This window comes from Musca autumnalis, unplaced genomic scaffold (genome assembly GCF_047663935.1).
Source record: "Musca autumnalis isolate F117 unplaced genomic scaffold, ASM4766393v1 scaffold_3, whole genome shotgun sequence".
Classification (NCBI taxonomy): Eukaryota; Metazoa; Arthropoda; class Insecta; order Diptera; family Muscidae; genus Musca; species Musca autumnalis.
The window spans coordinates 57,338,668-57,355,283 of record NW_027411866.1 but is presented as its reverse complement, the minus strand read 5'-3'; the positions used below and the strand labels follow the sequence as shown (position 1 = coordinate 57,355,283).

At 34.4% G+C, this 16,616-nt stretch overlaps 1 protein-coding gene across 7 annotated transcripts in view; it reads right to left on the bottom strand.

Annotated features, from left to right (window-relative positions):
- RhoGAPp190 (Rho GTPase-activating protein 190) overlaps positions 1–16,616 on the bottom strand; it is a 76,588-nt gene that overhangs the window by 22,496 nt on the left and 37,476 nt on the right. For all 7 annotated transcript variants that reach the window (XM_073978749.1, XM_073978752.1, XM_073978753.1 and 4 more), the window contains 6 exons: positions 3,531–3,688; positions 3,252–3,459; positions 2,717–2,941; positions 2,599–2,657; positions 2,162–2,546; positions 1,958–2,089 (listed from right to left, as the gene is read on the bottom strand). In XM_073978749.1, coding sequence (XP_073834850.1) covers positions 1,958–2,089; positions 2,162–2,546; positions 2,599–2,657; positions 2,717–2,941; positions 3,252–3,459; positions 3,531–3,688 — 1,167 coding nt within the window. The remainder of the gene's footprint in view (positions 1–1,957; positions 2,090–2,161; positions 2,547–2,598; positions 2,658–2,716; positions 2,942–3,251; positions 3,460–3,530; positions 3,689–16,616) is intronic.

Here is a 16,616-nt window from a genome sequence, read left to right as displayed (position 1 = left end):
GCAACTTTTTTAAACGATGTGAACACAAACTATGAAAATATAATTTAAAACTAAAAACTATATAAATTATGTATTATGACATTACTTCTGTACTGTCAAACTTTTATTAGAGCAACTCGTTTACAATTTTTAAAACTGGGAAATGAAACCGAGTTGCAAATTTTAAAATCGATGTAGCTTAAAAACTAAATGACAGATTTTTGATCAAATTGCATATTTGAAATTGATGCACTAAAACCAACTAAAAAAATTATTTCCAAGAACAACTATTGCAGAAAAAAATTTCTCAAATTTAAAAATTTAAAAAAAGTAAACTATAAAAGTTTGTTTTTAGCTAAAGTAATTGCATTTTGTGCGGAAGGTTTTTTTACAATTTCGAAAAAGTAAAAACGCAATTCTTATTATTTTTGCCTGCCCTACATGCCATTTCCACAGATTTTTGATATTCGAAAAAAAATGAAAAAATGACTAACCCTAATAGGCATGGATATATCCTGAACGCATCAGGTATAAATGTGAACCAACGCGGAAAACTGAGCGACTATATATCACCAGTCCTGAGATTTGACGATATACACGTTGTTATACCTAGTAGAGACGACTGGAACCGCAGTAACCCCCCTCTGGACGGTCTGGCTTTTTATACAGACGGTTCCAAGATGGAGGAAGGTACCGGGGCTAGTGTCTTCCAGGCTGAAATCTTCGCGATTTGGAAGGCAGCGGAATTGATAAAAAGTTTGGAAGCAGAAATCTTTGAACCGGTGACTATCTTTGTGGATAGTCAAGCGACACTTAAAGCCATCAAATCCTGCAACATCAAATCCGATGTCGTCCTTAAGTGTAGATCAGCCTTGGGAACGCTAACTAACGGCTTCCGGCTATGCTGGGTACCAGGACACCGCGACAATCTGGGTAATGAAAGAGCAGATGAATTAGCTAGACGAGGATCGCAGTCTACAGATCTAGCTATCGCTGACTCTATCAAACCACCCATTTGTCATTTCTTCCAAAAAATTGAAACGTTCTCTGACGAAAGAGGCAGTGAATTGTGGCATAATGAACCTAGATGCATTGTGGCAAGATCCATATGGCCGTCTCTGTCAGTCAAAGAAACGAACTCTCTGTTGAACCGGAGTAAAGCTGAAGTTAGAGTAACGACGGGAGTCATTACCGGAAATGGGATGAGGATGTTACTGACTACTGCAGACTCTGTGAGGATGAGGAGGAGTTAGAGACGATCAAGCACATCCTGTGTTGTTGTCCAGCCCTGGCTCGTAGACGGCATACATAGGTTAGTAGGTGTTCACTTTCCACCGTTTCTAACTTTCTATTCAACTGTAGAACCTGCTGTGATCTACAACATCTGAAGTGGCTGGGACAGCGCAACCTGAACGCGTAAATTATGTTTCAAATATTCTGCCTACCATTAAAAATAAAACTTTTTTTCTTCTCTAACACTATTCCTCCCCTCTTAAATTTCTTGTAATTTATTCGTTCTTTACTTTTTTAACAACTTCCTCCTTTTATTTCTTCCCCCTATCCTCTCTTTTCCATCAACTCTTTTCTTTGCAGCATTTTCCCCTTATTTCTACTGGATGATCGCAATGGACCGGAAGGTCTCCCAGTGACACAGTCACAAGTTAGTGGCTGCACATCCCCTGACCTAACCTTTTGGTCATGCCTGGTTTAGATGAGCCATTCTAATCGTTAATTCAATTATTTCTAGAGTTGGGCAATCTAGTTACTGTTGTGCGATTCTCTTACTCAATTTTGGTTTGGTTCTTACGTACCGGATTGACCCGAAACCAAAAGTGTTTCGGCCAGCGGCTGCCAGCCAACCCAGCATTATATGCATGCTGCTACAACAACAACAACAACAACCAGTTGGAACTACAGAGTGAACTAGATCCAGTATGTAAACTGAGATAAAAATGTTTATTTAAAATATTTTACATACCTGCGACTTCTTCCAGCTCATTTATTATATCCTTACTAAATAATGGTGGTAAGCGTTTTGAGAAAAAATCCTTTAAAGCAGTTGCTACAGCATTTACGGGAATATCCAAAAGTTCAATTACAGTATTCGAGTCTATGTAAATAAAATATTTCAAAAGAAAATGATTACATACTTTTTTTTATTAATTTTGTATGTTTGTCTTACCTTCTTCAAACTTCTGGAACAATAAATCTACATGAGCTCGACTCCCCGGTACTCTGTAAATGCCCTCCGAATCTAAACCTTCTTTTTCGATATACTCTATGCACTTTATTAAAAATATAGGAATTTCCACCTTGTCGGAGATCATTAGTTTTTCAAATTGAGATTCGGTATCGGGGAAACCCTTGGAATTTTGTTTTAATTTACGTTTAAGTTTCTTTTCTTGCTCCTTTTCCTTCTCCTGTAGTTTTCGCAATCTTGTACTTTCCTCCTTTAGGCGACGCTTCTCGGATTTTTCAAATTCCTTTAAACATTTAGCATTCATATTGTATTCATTGAGATTTTCTGGAGCTCCAAAGAGGCCGGGATTGTCTGGTACCATGGTGTACTGAAAAAAATATTTGTTAATTAGGTTTCTTTTTTAAATGACAAACACTCACCTCAGGAGATTTATCGGGTTTTATCATGTCATTTATTAAAGAAGGATCACTAATTTTTTCTAAAAAAAAACATTTTTCATTAAAGTTTTAGTTCCAAAATTAGAATACAAAAACGTACTTTTTTCGGCAGTAACCATTCTTTGATAATGTAATGGTATTTCTGGTGGGCTTACGTATGAGCCAAACATGGTGGGTACTCTTGGAGTTTGTACCGGAATAGCAACTTTCTTCTTTTTTGTCTTTTTATTGACGGGTGGTTTCTTATTTATTTGTTTATAGTAGGCATTTTGCTGACGGTTTTTTCGCTCTATAGAACTAGCACAACTATCGGATTCAGTACAGTCTAAATAGTAGTACAAGAAAAATAAATATTTTGAATATAATGGGTTTTCATGTCTCTGTAGTGCGAATTTTCTCATTTTTTAAGATACCGACAATTGTCGGTAAAATTAAAATGCTTATAATTTCGGTAGTTACCGATGTTTTTCGGTAAGTTAGCGACGAATTAAATGCAATAGTAAAGTTCTACCGATAACAAGAGTGTCGTCAACTTTTATTTGAACTTTTCATTCATAACATTGCGTTTTAATTCTACCGATTTTTGTCGGTAACTCAAAAAATGAGTTAGAAAATCGCACTACTAATTTACCTACCTTCATTTTCATAGATTTGTTCATACTCAGCTAACTCTTCAGAGTCATCTTCATCACCATCCAGCTGAGAATGATCAAATTGGGTATAACGTTTAGAGTCCTTATCGCCACTCTCACAAATTGGCAGATAAGAGTCGCCTCCAAAATTCATTTTTGCTACTGCATCACTAACTAATTGAAAATTTTTCATATTTAATTTTCCTGGTTGCTAAATGGAAATAAAAATACAAGTTTCAATGTGCTGCATTTCATACTCAATACTGTGAAAACTGGTATTACCTTTAGGGTCTGACTTGGACCTTTTGGACGAATTTTATTCAAATTAGAATCTATATGTCTACGACCAGTTGTGTAGGCGTGGGTTGAGCCACCAAAATTATTCCAAATTGAATTTTTATTGGCATTACGCCGCGCATCTGTCTTATCATCTAACCATTCTAAAAATGCAAACAAAAATTTTAATTTAATTCAATTTCCTTACAAAATAAATACACACAAAAAATTGAGATAAAAAACAATCGTTATTCTCATTACAATGTAACGCTACCCTACATCCAGAACGAACATGTTATGTACAAAACACATTTTTGTTTTTTTTTTACTAGTAAATAAATAATAGGTTTGACTTGAAGTTTCGCTGATGCCATACACATTGCATGCAGAACTCTCGCTCATCTATAAACTATAGTTTCATTTTTTAGCAAAATTTTTGTACAAACAAATATATAGCAAAAAATATACATAGAAAAAATATAAATAAAAAATCTATTAAGAAAATGCATTTAAAATTTGCTAGCAAATGGAATGAATTGATGAGCAAAGCAATGAAAAATCACCCTAAGTATTAATTTAGTACTGTTTGAACAAATCTTAGTAATATGTTTTTTATTCCAACTGAAATTAGAATTGCTGTAAAATGGTTGTATGTTCTTATTTACATTAGGCAATTTTCCTTGCGGCAATTGTCAGTTTGTCGGTGAGAAAGGGTGTTGAGAGGCAAAGGGTTACCATATGCCCCACTTTCTCTCCTACAAACTGACAACTGCCGCAAGGACAATTGCCTAATATAAATATGGTCTGTGAACAGTTTGGGCATGGTGATGTAAAAAAATTTTAAGTCCTAATTCTTACGCCCATACCTAATATTAAACGCGACGTACTATAATAATTCACCATCCTACAACAAAAGCGGTCTTGGGGCGCCCGTATTACCCAAATACGTTATGACCGATTACAAAACCGCGATTAAAACATATTAAACCTTTTCTCATTCGTAGACACAAATAATTTTCCTTTACAATAAATTGATTTTCATGATTTGTTTTGCTTTTGTTTTCAAAATACAAAACACACACATACATACAGTGACACAGAAAAGTATACATACACCCTACAAAAATGCAGTTTTGGCTAAATCGTTGAGTTTTTTACAGCAACAACTGCACTGTGTGGCTCCTTGGTGACAAAATAACCATGATTACACAAATTTATTTTAATCTAATACGTATATTTAATACAATTAAAGAAATTCAATTTTCACAACACAGAAAAGTATACATACACCCCAAGGAAATACGAGTATTATCGTAAAATTTATGGAATTAGTAGCAAAATTTATAAATTTTTTAGGTTTGGCGAATGTCTCTGGGTGTCTGAGATATATTTTAGAGAAAAGAAAATCATTTTTGGGGGTCAAATGCCGTTATTTAGGGTAAAATTTCTTATATACCTCGTTGAAGCTGACCCTTGCTTAATTTTTTGCGTTTTTAGGTATTGTACTTTATAAAAAGCACAAAATTCGTATCAGATGGCAAATCTTGAGACCCTAGAAAGCTTTGAAGTTGTTTTTGTGCATAATATACCTCACTGAACGTCGATAAATGCACGTTTTCCCTCAGATTTCTCAGGAAGTGAATAGATTCCGCGGAATTCTTGGTGCAAATTACATATAGATGGCCTTGAATTGCCTTGTAATATTGTCGGATACAATCCTTGGGCATCAATTGACTCAGAAATGTACAATTATACGAAACGTTTCGCGCCTATAGTATCGGTAATGATCATAATACGAAAACGACGTTGTAACCGAAGGTTAAACAAAAAAAAATTTACTGTAAAAAATATAAAATTGTAGGCTTTGAAATTTAAACTAGAAAATTTCAATACTTTTATTCAAACGATATTGTACAGAAAATATTGAAAATCATTTCAATTCGAAAAGTTACACAGTCAAGACGTGCCAGAATATTTGAAAAAGGGATTAAAAAAAAAAACTATTATATCCTTTCCTTTTGAATACGAAGGATATCCAAGGATATTTAATTATTTCGTGGAATAAGGACTTATATTCACAGTTTGGGTAAGGACTTTTGCTGGTATGAAATATATTCGCGCATTTCATATACCTAAATATTTGTTATTATTAGACTGCCGATTCTTGGGGGAATCGGCGTATAAAAGGACCAACAAATATATCAAATCCTCCAAGTTCTGTTCTGCTACGAAAGTATCCTTGACGCCCTGATTTACGCCAATTTTAAGTCTACAAAAATTTGGAAGATATAACATCAAATATCAAATATAAAATACGGATTAACGATATAATTAGTGAATCAAGATTTATAATTAGTGAATAGAACCAGAGGCAACAAGAGGAATTAATCTATTAAGGCGATTCCCGCTGAAGCGGGAACCAAACTTTCCCAAATAGTGACTCAAGATGGAGAACATTCTTTGAAACCATATTGAAATTCGAATGTTCTCCCCATATAACTAACCATTACCAAGATTTATTATGAAATCAAAGGCTCCAAAACTCAATATCCTATCAAATTGATCTGCAGGACCTTGGAATTCCTGTTGTGAATTTAGTACTTAAATTAGTTTTCACACATTTCAGTTTCCATTTAATTGTGAGCTAAGCAAACGTAAATCTTTTGTATAAAAAAAAACAGCCGCAGATTCAGCATGAATCAACTAAGTCAACAGGCCTGATGACAACGCGAGTTTTATTGGTGAGTTTTAACTATTTTACTTTATGTTTGACTTAGCTCTCATCACTTAAATTTAAATAATACAATTTTCTCTTGACATTAATTATCATACATCAATCACATATTTCATATATATAGAGATAATAACCAATACATTGATCCTTTGCAAGGATACACTTTTGTACTTTTATCACATAATTTCTCAATTTTATATGAAATCTACTTTTAATATTCGCTATAGTTTACTCGAGTTTTAAATATAAACACTATGAACTGTTAAGTGGTCATTCTTCATTTGCGAAAGGTAAAGGTGTTTAAGTAAAGAGGTATTTTAGGGCTGAGAACATATATTTCAGCACGGTAGGGTGGGTATGCTGAAGCGGTGGAATAACAACTGTCACTGCATCTAAAGTAGCATCATCATCGTTTTCTTTTATTCCCACTTAACTTTTCCCAGTTTCCACTATCATTTCCATATCTATTCCTTCTTCTATAAGAGCTACCTTATTTTACTTTTATGATAACGAAACCGAGCCTACTTCTGAAGGAAAAGAACTGCCCCAAGACTGAGCACGGCCGGGGCAAGGAGGTAGCCACTTCCGGAGGAAGTAGGGCCCGCGTGAGGTGGTTCGTTACATAAATTAAATGGCGCCCAACGTGGGGCCAGCAACTAGCCGTTATCCGGCGAAATTAATTGAACAGTAATTTAACACCTTAATGCTGGTCCCATATTAACAGTTAAAAAATCTTTTAAACGAGTTTCGGACTTACGATCTTAGCCATTGCGAATTTCGTACCAAATTCCTTTTGGAAGATTTTCTACTTTTTTTTTAACTTCTTTAAACTAGTGTAGAAAGGATTTAATTATTTGGTTTAAATCGTTTAATTACCGCTGCAATAGTTTGAGGGGTCATTTCCTTCTCTCTCTCTCTCTCTTTGTCTCTTTCTTTCTTTCTCCCTCTTTTCTGTTTTTCCATCTTTGAACTATCGCAAATAGGACTTTTCGAAATGATTATACAGTATGCAAAGTTCATATTCGTACACCCCTAAAAAATTAATAAAATCGTTATTAATTCCATATTTTATGTGCAAATATGAAATAATTGATAGGAATTACCATAACGAAGAAAGATTTAAGAATAACAAAACTAATTTTTAATTTATTCCGCTATTTAGGTGTAGATGGCGTCTGTGTGGGTGGCAAAGTTCGTATTCGTACACCTATAAACAGTATATATTTGGAGTTTTTAAGGATTTTCAAAACAAAATACCGCAGATTTTTGTTCTTTCCTTCTTTTGGAATGCCTCTGCTATAGAAATATGTAAAAATAACGGTAATTTTATTAAAAATTTTGCATGAATAAAAAGTCGGACGAATATTTGAAATAATTAAGAACAATTTGCTAGATATAATTAACTATTGCAATTTATTCCCGAATTTTGGACGAAAATAGCTAATAGCAGTCCTTCTGTAACAATATTCGAGGTCTAATATTAAAATAAATGTTGTCAGCGTTTGGAAATGCAAAGAAACGTAACCCGGGCTTAGGTAAAGTAAACACATTTTTGGTTTTTACTTGGGGAAAATCGCAAGTTTCGTTTTATATTTGACATTAAATGTATTGAAGTTTTAGAATACGGTCTCGAAAATCATTTTATGTCACAAACTGTGAGAAATTATGAAGGAAAATTAAACTGTACAAGTTTTCACGCTGTCCGCGTACGACTGAAATTCTACGCTTACTATGAACGAGGGTTATGGCTGCCAAAATTGGGAAAATAATGGTTTTTACTTCTTGAAAATTATATTTCTTTACCCAAGAATTCAAAATGAGTACAAAAATGTCAAAACAATTAAGTAAATTGTCTAGGAAAGAACGTGGGGTAACCTTTTGAAGAAATGCATTATTTTCGTGGAAATGTTCACCCTTAAAATCTTATTATTCCTCGTAATTTCCGATATGTCTTGACATAAAATGATGTTCGAAACCGTATTCTAAAACTTCAATACATTTAATGTCAAATATAAAACTAAACATGTGATTTTCACGTTTACTTTACCTAAGCCCGCATTATGTTTCTTTGCATTTCCAAACGCTGACAACATTTATTTTCATATTAGACTTCGAATATTGGTACAGAAGGACTGCTATTAGCTATTTTCGTCCAAAATTTGGGAATAAATTGCAATAGTTAATCATATCTAGCACATTTTTCTTAATTATTTCAAATATTCGTCCGACTTTTTATTTATGCAAAATTTTTTAATAAAATTACCGTTATTTGTACATATTTCTATAGCAGAGGCATTCCAAAAGAAGAAAAGAACAAAAATCTGCGGGATTTTGCTTTTAAACTCCTTAAAAACTCCAAATATATATTGCTTATAGGTGTACGAATACGAACTTTGCCACCCACACAGACGCCATCTACACCTAAATGACGGAATAAATTAAAAATTTGTTTTGTTATTCTTAAATCTTTCTTCGTTATGGTAATTCCCATCAATTATTTCATATTTGCACATAAAATATGGAATTAATAACGATTTTATTCATTTTTTAGGGGTGTACGAATATGAATTTTGCATACTGTATGTTGTTTCATTACCATTGCAGTATCAGTGTGCTCTAGATTATAGTGGATTTATGTTCTTGGGGTCTGATCCTGGGATATACCCTATGATCTGAAGCACAATTCAATTCTTGACTTGATGATGTTACTGAAGAATAACACCTCTACTAAAATACTTTTATCCGAGTAGCAACTGAACATTATTGAGTATTATATCAACTTTCTATATAATTTCTGTTTTTGCCCTGGTGTTGTTTAGTTTGATTATAATTGTATATTGAATCCGAATTTTATATAGTCACGTATATACATACATATACATAATGCCGGTTACTCGTAGTGCCAACAGAAATGCAAATAATGATGTGCCAGCAAATGCATCTTTTGTATTAGAAGATGATACTAGTTCACCTGGGATGTCACACAGAAATAGGTCTAGGAGGAGAAATTTAGAATTAGATCGGTCTAGGAACCTTTCTACCAGTATTGAAAGTACAAATAGGGTGGATGAACGAAGAATTCGGTTGATAGTCTCAGAATCTGTTTCTGAAATGCGAAACGAAATAACATCCACAATTGCAAATGAAGTAGGGAGATTAGTACAGGGGATCCATGTGAATAGTAATGCTTCCGAACAAAGAGAAATTATAACTCCAGTAAATAGTTCTGGATCGGACCGAAATGCGGATATTTTACAAAATAATCCCGATAAAGTAATGAATACAATTCGTAATTGGAAATTGTCTTTCTCGGGTTATAATAAGGACATTCCAGTAGAGGAATTTATTTACAGAGTGAATATTATGACCACCAATACCCTTGCTGGCAATTTTGAATTGTTATGCAGATATATACATATACTGTTTGAAGGCAAAGCACTTGAATGAAATTGGAGATACCATCGTCAAAATGAGGCGGTAGAATGGGCCGGACTATGTGCTTCATTAAAGATCCAGTATAAAGAATGTTTCAATGATTATGACTTAAAGGATGATATTCGTCGTAGGAAGCAGCGAAATGGGGAGACTTTCGACGAATTTCATGATTCCATAATGACATTAGCTGATCGGCTTCGAGTGCCTATGACAGATGAGGAATTATGCGAAACCATGATTCGCAATCTCAGAACGGAAATAAGGCACGAGTTGTTACATTTAGAAATAACAAGCGTTGCACAACTTCGGAAAACTGTGAGGAGACACGAAAAGTTTGTTAAGGAGCTGCAAACTACGCATAAAATAAAATCGAGACAAGGTTCAAGTGGCCGAAGTAGATGATAATGAAATTAATAGCGAACCAGAAGACACAGATGTGATGGAGATTCACTTAGATGTTTTATGTTGGAATTGTCGTGAGAATGGACACACGTATAAGAATTGTTTAAAAGACCGAACTATATTCTGTTATGGTTGTGGGCAGGCTAATACTTATCGGCCTACTTGCCCAAAATGCAAAAATCCGGGAAACGTAAAAAGGGGTGTCCCTCAAAAGAAGAGTGGACATCCAAAGACACACTCGATGAAGTAATATTATTACCTAGTCAATCCGATAAATTACTAACTCAAAATTCAGATCGGATTATAAACATCTCATCAAGTAGTACAACAAACGGTCTTACTCATTCATTTAAAAATTCGAAACAAAGACGTAGTTCTTTGCGAATACAAAATTTTTAGAAAAGATTGAAATTGTTTAGAAAATACACGATAGCCTCCATAATTACAAAGAATAACGATACTAGACCATATATCCCGATTACCGTATATGACAAATTATATTTTGCTTTACTAGATAGTGGGGCTAACAAAAGCGTTATCGGAGGAGAACTAAGTAATAAAATTCAACAGTTACCAGAGTTTAGGAAATGTTATGGAAACGTTAGGACGGCCGATGGTCAGACACAGAAAATATCGGGCATAGCTAAGATTAAATTTGCATATCACGATCGAGAGTATAATTTTGAATTCTTAGTTATCCCGTCTATAAAACAAGACATAATACGTGGAATCGATTTTTGGAAGAAATTTAATATTTCGATATCCATGTATGGTGAAATTGGCGAGGTGGTTAAGACTAGTTCTAGTGAGGAATTTATAGAGTTGTCCCCAGAACAGAAACGGAAATTGGACATGGTTGTCGAATTGTTCCCAAGTTCAGAGCGTGAAGGCTTGGGGTGTACCTACTTGGTTGAACATTCAATCGATACAGGGGATTCAAAGCCGATTAAGCAGAGATATTACCCGATTTCTCCTGCAAAGGAAAAGATCCTATGTGAAGAGATCGACAGGATGTTGTCTCTCGGAGTGATTGAAGAGTGTCCCCAGTCACCATGGTCGTCACCGGGAGTTTTAATAGTTAAACCCGACAAAGTTCGATTCTGTGTAGATAGCCGGAAACTCAACGCGGTCAGCATTAAGGACTCATATCCAATCCCAAATATAGAGGGTATTTTGTCAAGATTGCCATCTGTGAAATTTATTTCCAAAGTGGATCTTAAAGATGCATTTTGGCAAATCAAATTAGATGAGTCATACAAACCAAAAACAGCATTCACTATTCCCAACAGGCCACTATATCAATTTACAAGAATGCCATTCGGGTTGTGCAATGCACCACAAACATTGTGTCGGCTTATGGATCAAGTAATTCCATATAACATGAAAACACACATCTTCGTTTATCTTGACGATTTACTGATAATGTCGGAAAGTTTTGACGAGCATTTACAGCACCTTCAAGAAGTAGCTAAGCAGTTCCGAAAGGCGGGACTCACTATTAATGTGAAGAAAAGTAGTTTCGCTTTGAAACATGTAAAGTATTTAGGATACATTGTAGGAGAAGGCTCTTTGAGTGTAGATTCGGATAAGGTGAAAGCGATTGTTGACTTTCCAACTCCAACTTCAGTTCGTGTATTACGTCAATTTTTAGGAATGATCGGTTGGTACCGGCGTTTCATTGCCGACTTTTCAACGCTAACATTTCCCTTAACGGAGTTGCTGTCAAAGAAGAGACCTTTCCAGTGGAGCGATAATGCGCAGAAATCGTTCGATGATCTAAAATCCAAGCTGTGCCAGGCTCCAGTCTTGATCCATCCCAACTTTAGTAAGCCGTTCATATTGCAATGTGACGCAAGTACCGTTGGCGTTGGAGCAGTGTTGGCTCAGGAGGACTGCTATGGTAACGAAAGGCCTATAGCTTATATGTCGCAAAAACTCAATAAAGCGCAAAGGAACTACACAACAACAGAGCTAGAGTGTTTAGCCGTAGTTCTAGCAATTAAAAAGTTCAGAGCTTATATAGAGGGCCATGAATTTAAGGTAGTCACAGACCATGCCAGTCTCAAATGGCTTATGAAGCAAAGTGATTTATCGGGTAGATTAGCCAGATGGGCGTTGAAATTACAAAGTTTCAATTTCACAATCGAACACAGACGGGGAAAGGACAACGTGGTACCCGACGCTTTGTCTCGAAGCTTTGAAGTAGAAGGCCATGTTTCCGAAATCGAAGTTAAATCTAAAATAAATCTAGATTCAGATGCTTTCAATGAAGAAGAATATTCCAAATTGAGGGTAGATGTGGAGAATTCTGGTCATCCTGATTTTAGGGTTGAAGGCAAATTGATTTATAGAAGGACGAAGTTTTCTAGTACGGATGAAGATGATCAGAGCCCTTGGAAGTTGGTGGTGCCATCAAAATTACGGGCTGATATTATTTATTCTGCTCATGATATGCCAAACTCTTCGCATTGTGGTATTACCAAGACAATTGAGGTAATTAGGAGGTATTTCTATTGGCCTAAGCTAGTGACCGATGTAAAGAAATATATAAATAAATGTGATGTATGCAAAACATCAAAAGCTCCTGCTATGACATTACGACCTCCAATGGGTAACATGGTAATAACGCAGAGACCATTCCAAAGACTCTATGTCGACATTATTGGTCCATTCCCTCGTACACGAGGTGGTTATATAGGTATTTTGATCATTCTAGACCATTTCTCAAAATTTACGTTTCTGAAACCTTTGAAGAAGTTGGTAGCAAAGCCCATTATTACATATTTAAAAGAGGAAATATTCACATGCTATGGGGTACCAGAGGTTCTCGTTTCCGACAACGGCACTAAATTTAAAAGTAAGGAATTCGACAAATTTCTGTCCGAATTTGGTGTGCAGCATATGTATACGGCCGTTCACAGTCCTCAGGCTAACGCAAGCGAACGTGTGAATAGAAGTGTGAACGCTGCTCTTCGATCATACGTAAAGGAGGACCACAGACAATGGGATATATATCTTCCAAGTATTAATTGTGCCCTTAGGAACACCATACACCAGGCAACGGGAAAAACGCCATATCAAATTGTGTTTGGACAGCAAATGATTACACATGGCCAAGACTTTAAACTATTGAGGAAACTACAAGCGCTGGAAGAAAACGACATAGAACTTCAACGAGAAGATAAATTTACTGTATTGCGGGATAAGATACAGGAGAAGATGAAGGTTGCATACGAAAAGAATATGAAAATATATAATGCCAGAGCAAGGAATAGAGAAGTAAAAGTTGGACAAGAGGTCATACGACGCAATTTCGTACAAAGTTCACATTTGAATTATTTTAGTGCAAAATTAGCACCCATTGGCATTAAAGCTAAAGTTCTGCGAAAAATAGGGAAAGTAAATTACGAGTTACAAGATTGTGAAAGTGGTAAGATTGCGGTTTACCACTTGAAAGACATTTGGACGTAGTAAAACATTTTTTTTTTGATTTTTTTTTTTTTTGTAAGCGTGGTATAGTTTGTAACCGAAGGTTAAACAAAAAAAATTTACTGTAAAAAATATAAAATTGTAGGCTTTGAAATTTAAACTAGAAAATTTCAATACTTTTATTCAAACGATATTGTACAGAAAATATTGAAAATCATTTCAATTCGAAAAGTTACACAGTCAAGACGTGCCAGAATATTTGAAAAAGGGATTAAAAAAAAACTATTATATCCTTTCCTTTTGAATACGAAGGATATCCAAGGATATTTAATTATTTCGTGGAATAAGGACTTATATTCACAGTTTGGGTAAGGACTTTTGCTGGTATGAAATATATTCGCGCATTTCATATACCTAAATATTTGTTATTATTAGACTGCCGATTCTTGGGGGAATCGGCGTATAAAAGGACCAACAAATATATCAAATCCTCCAAGTTCTGTTCTGCTACGAAAGTATCCTTGACGCCCTGATTTACGCCAATTTTAAGTCTACAAAAATTTGGAAGATATAACATCAAATATCAAATATAAAATACGGATTTAACGATATAATTAGTGAATCAAGATTTATAATTAGTGAATAGAACCAGAGGCAACAAGAGGAATTAATCTATTAAGGCGATTCCCGCTGAAGCGGGAACCAAACTTTCCCAAATAGTGACTCAAGATGGAGAACATTCTTTGAAACCATATTGAAATTCGAATGTTCTCCCCATATAACTAACCATTACCAAGATTTATTATGAAATCAAAGGCTCCAAAACTCAATATCCTATCATGGTTTAATAAGAAAGGTTAGCCAAAGCTTTATGTCAATTTAAATTTTTTCATTCGAGTATGCCTAAAACTTCAAAACAATATAAACAAACTGTGTATGTGTGTGTGGTGTTTGAATAATATGCCAAACAATTTTAAAAACAATCGAATTCAATGATTTTTAAAATTGTTTTTAGACCATTTGTATGGAAGAAATTGGTGAGATTTGCATTGAAAAAATCAGTTTATCATATTCACAACTCGATTATGTGGAGAAAACTTATCTCTTCATTCATTTTTCGCGTTTTTTATAAAATGCTCAAAAAATGCATTGTAAACAAACCCACTTGTTGCTTTTATTTTGAAGTTTTAGGAATTCAAGAAAAACAAGGGTTCTATAGATTTTTTTCATTTAAATCTACCTCTTTACTTATACCATGTATCCTATCAAATTGATCTGCAGGACCTTGGAATTCCTGTTGTGAATTTAGTACTTAAATTAGTTTTCACACATTTCAGTTTCCATTAAATTGTGAGCTAAGCAAACGTAAATCTTTTGTATAAAAAAAAAACAGCCGCAGATTCAGCATGAATCAACTAAGTCAACAGGCCTGATGACAACGCGAGTTTTATTGGTGAGTTTTAACTATTTTACTTTATGTTTGACTTAGCTCTCATCACTTAAATTTAAATAATACAATTTTCTCTTGACATTAATTATCATACATCAATCACATATTTCATATATATAGAGATAATAACCAATACATTGATCCTTTGCAAGGATACACTTTTGTACTTTTATCACATAATTTCTCAATTTTATATGAAATCTACTTTTAATATTCGCTATAGTTTACTCGAGTTTTAAATATAAACACTATGAACTGTTAAGTGGTCATTCTTCATTTGCGAAAGGTAAAGGTGTTTAAGTAAAGAGGTATTTTAGGGCTGAGAACATATATTTCAGCACGGTAGGGTGGGTATGCTGAAGCGGTGGAATAACAACTGTCACTGCATCTAAAGTAGCATCATCATCGTTTTCTTTTATTCCCACTTAACTTTTCCCAGTTTCCACTATCATTTCCATATCTATTCCTTCTTCTATAAGAGCTACCTTATTTTACTTTTATGATAACGAAACCGAGCCTACTTCTGAAGGAAAAGAACTGCCCCAAGACTGAGCACGGCCGGGGCAAGGAGGTAGCCACTTCCGGAGGAAGTAGGGCCCGCGTGAGGTGGTTCGTTACAACGTTGTTCACAGTACAAATTTCATGCTTTTTTGGTAGTAATTATATTTTGTTGCTTTAGAAGCTTTGGGAACAGGTTTGTAACAAAATATTTCACATTTCTGATTCAATTAAGGCCCAAGGATTCTATCAGACCATATTACAAGGCAATTCAATGCATTTTGTATGTAATTTGCGCCAAGAATTCCGCAGAATATATTAACTTCCTGAGAAATTTGAGGAAAAACGTGCATTAATCGACGTCCAGGAAGGAATATTTTGCTCAATAACAACTCCAAAGCTTTCTTGGGTCTCAAGATTTCCAATCTGAAACTAATATTGTGCTTTTTATAAAGTACAATACCTAAAAACGCAAAAAATTAAGCAAGAATCAGCTTTAACGTGGTATATTAGAAATTTGACCCTAAATAACGGAATTTGACCCCAAAAATTATTTTCTTTTCTCTAAAATATATCTCAGATACCAGAGACATTCGCCAAAACTAAAAAATGTATAAATTTTGCTAATAATTCCATAAATTTTACGATAATATTCGTATTTCCTTGGGGTGTATGTATACTTTTCTGTGTTGTGAAAATTGAATTTCTTTAACTGTAATTAATATACGTATTAGATTAAAATAAATTTGTGTAATTATGGTTATTTTGTCACCAAGGAGCCACACAGTGCAGTTGTTGCTGTAAAAAACCCAACGATTTAGCCAAAACTGCATTTTTGTAGGGTGTATGTATACTTTTCTGTGTCACTGTATATACAAAACATATTATACGTTCAGTCAGAGTTGAATTTTTTCAACTTTAAATAAAATACGCTCGACGTATTTCGGTCATGGTAGAACAAAGAAGGTAAAGTAAATACTACAACAAATACAACTCAACAACAACCACGTAGAAATTTGTTTTTGTTTGTTGTTAGTGTCACCGGAAAATGTAAACAAAACAAGGAAATGTCTATAAATTATTGGAATTTATAAAACTAATATTTTTCGCTTTTGTTTGAATATTTGGAAAAAACATGAATGAA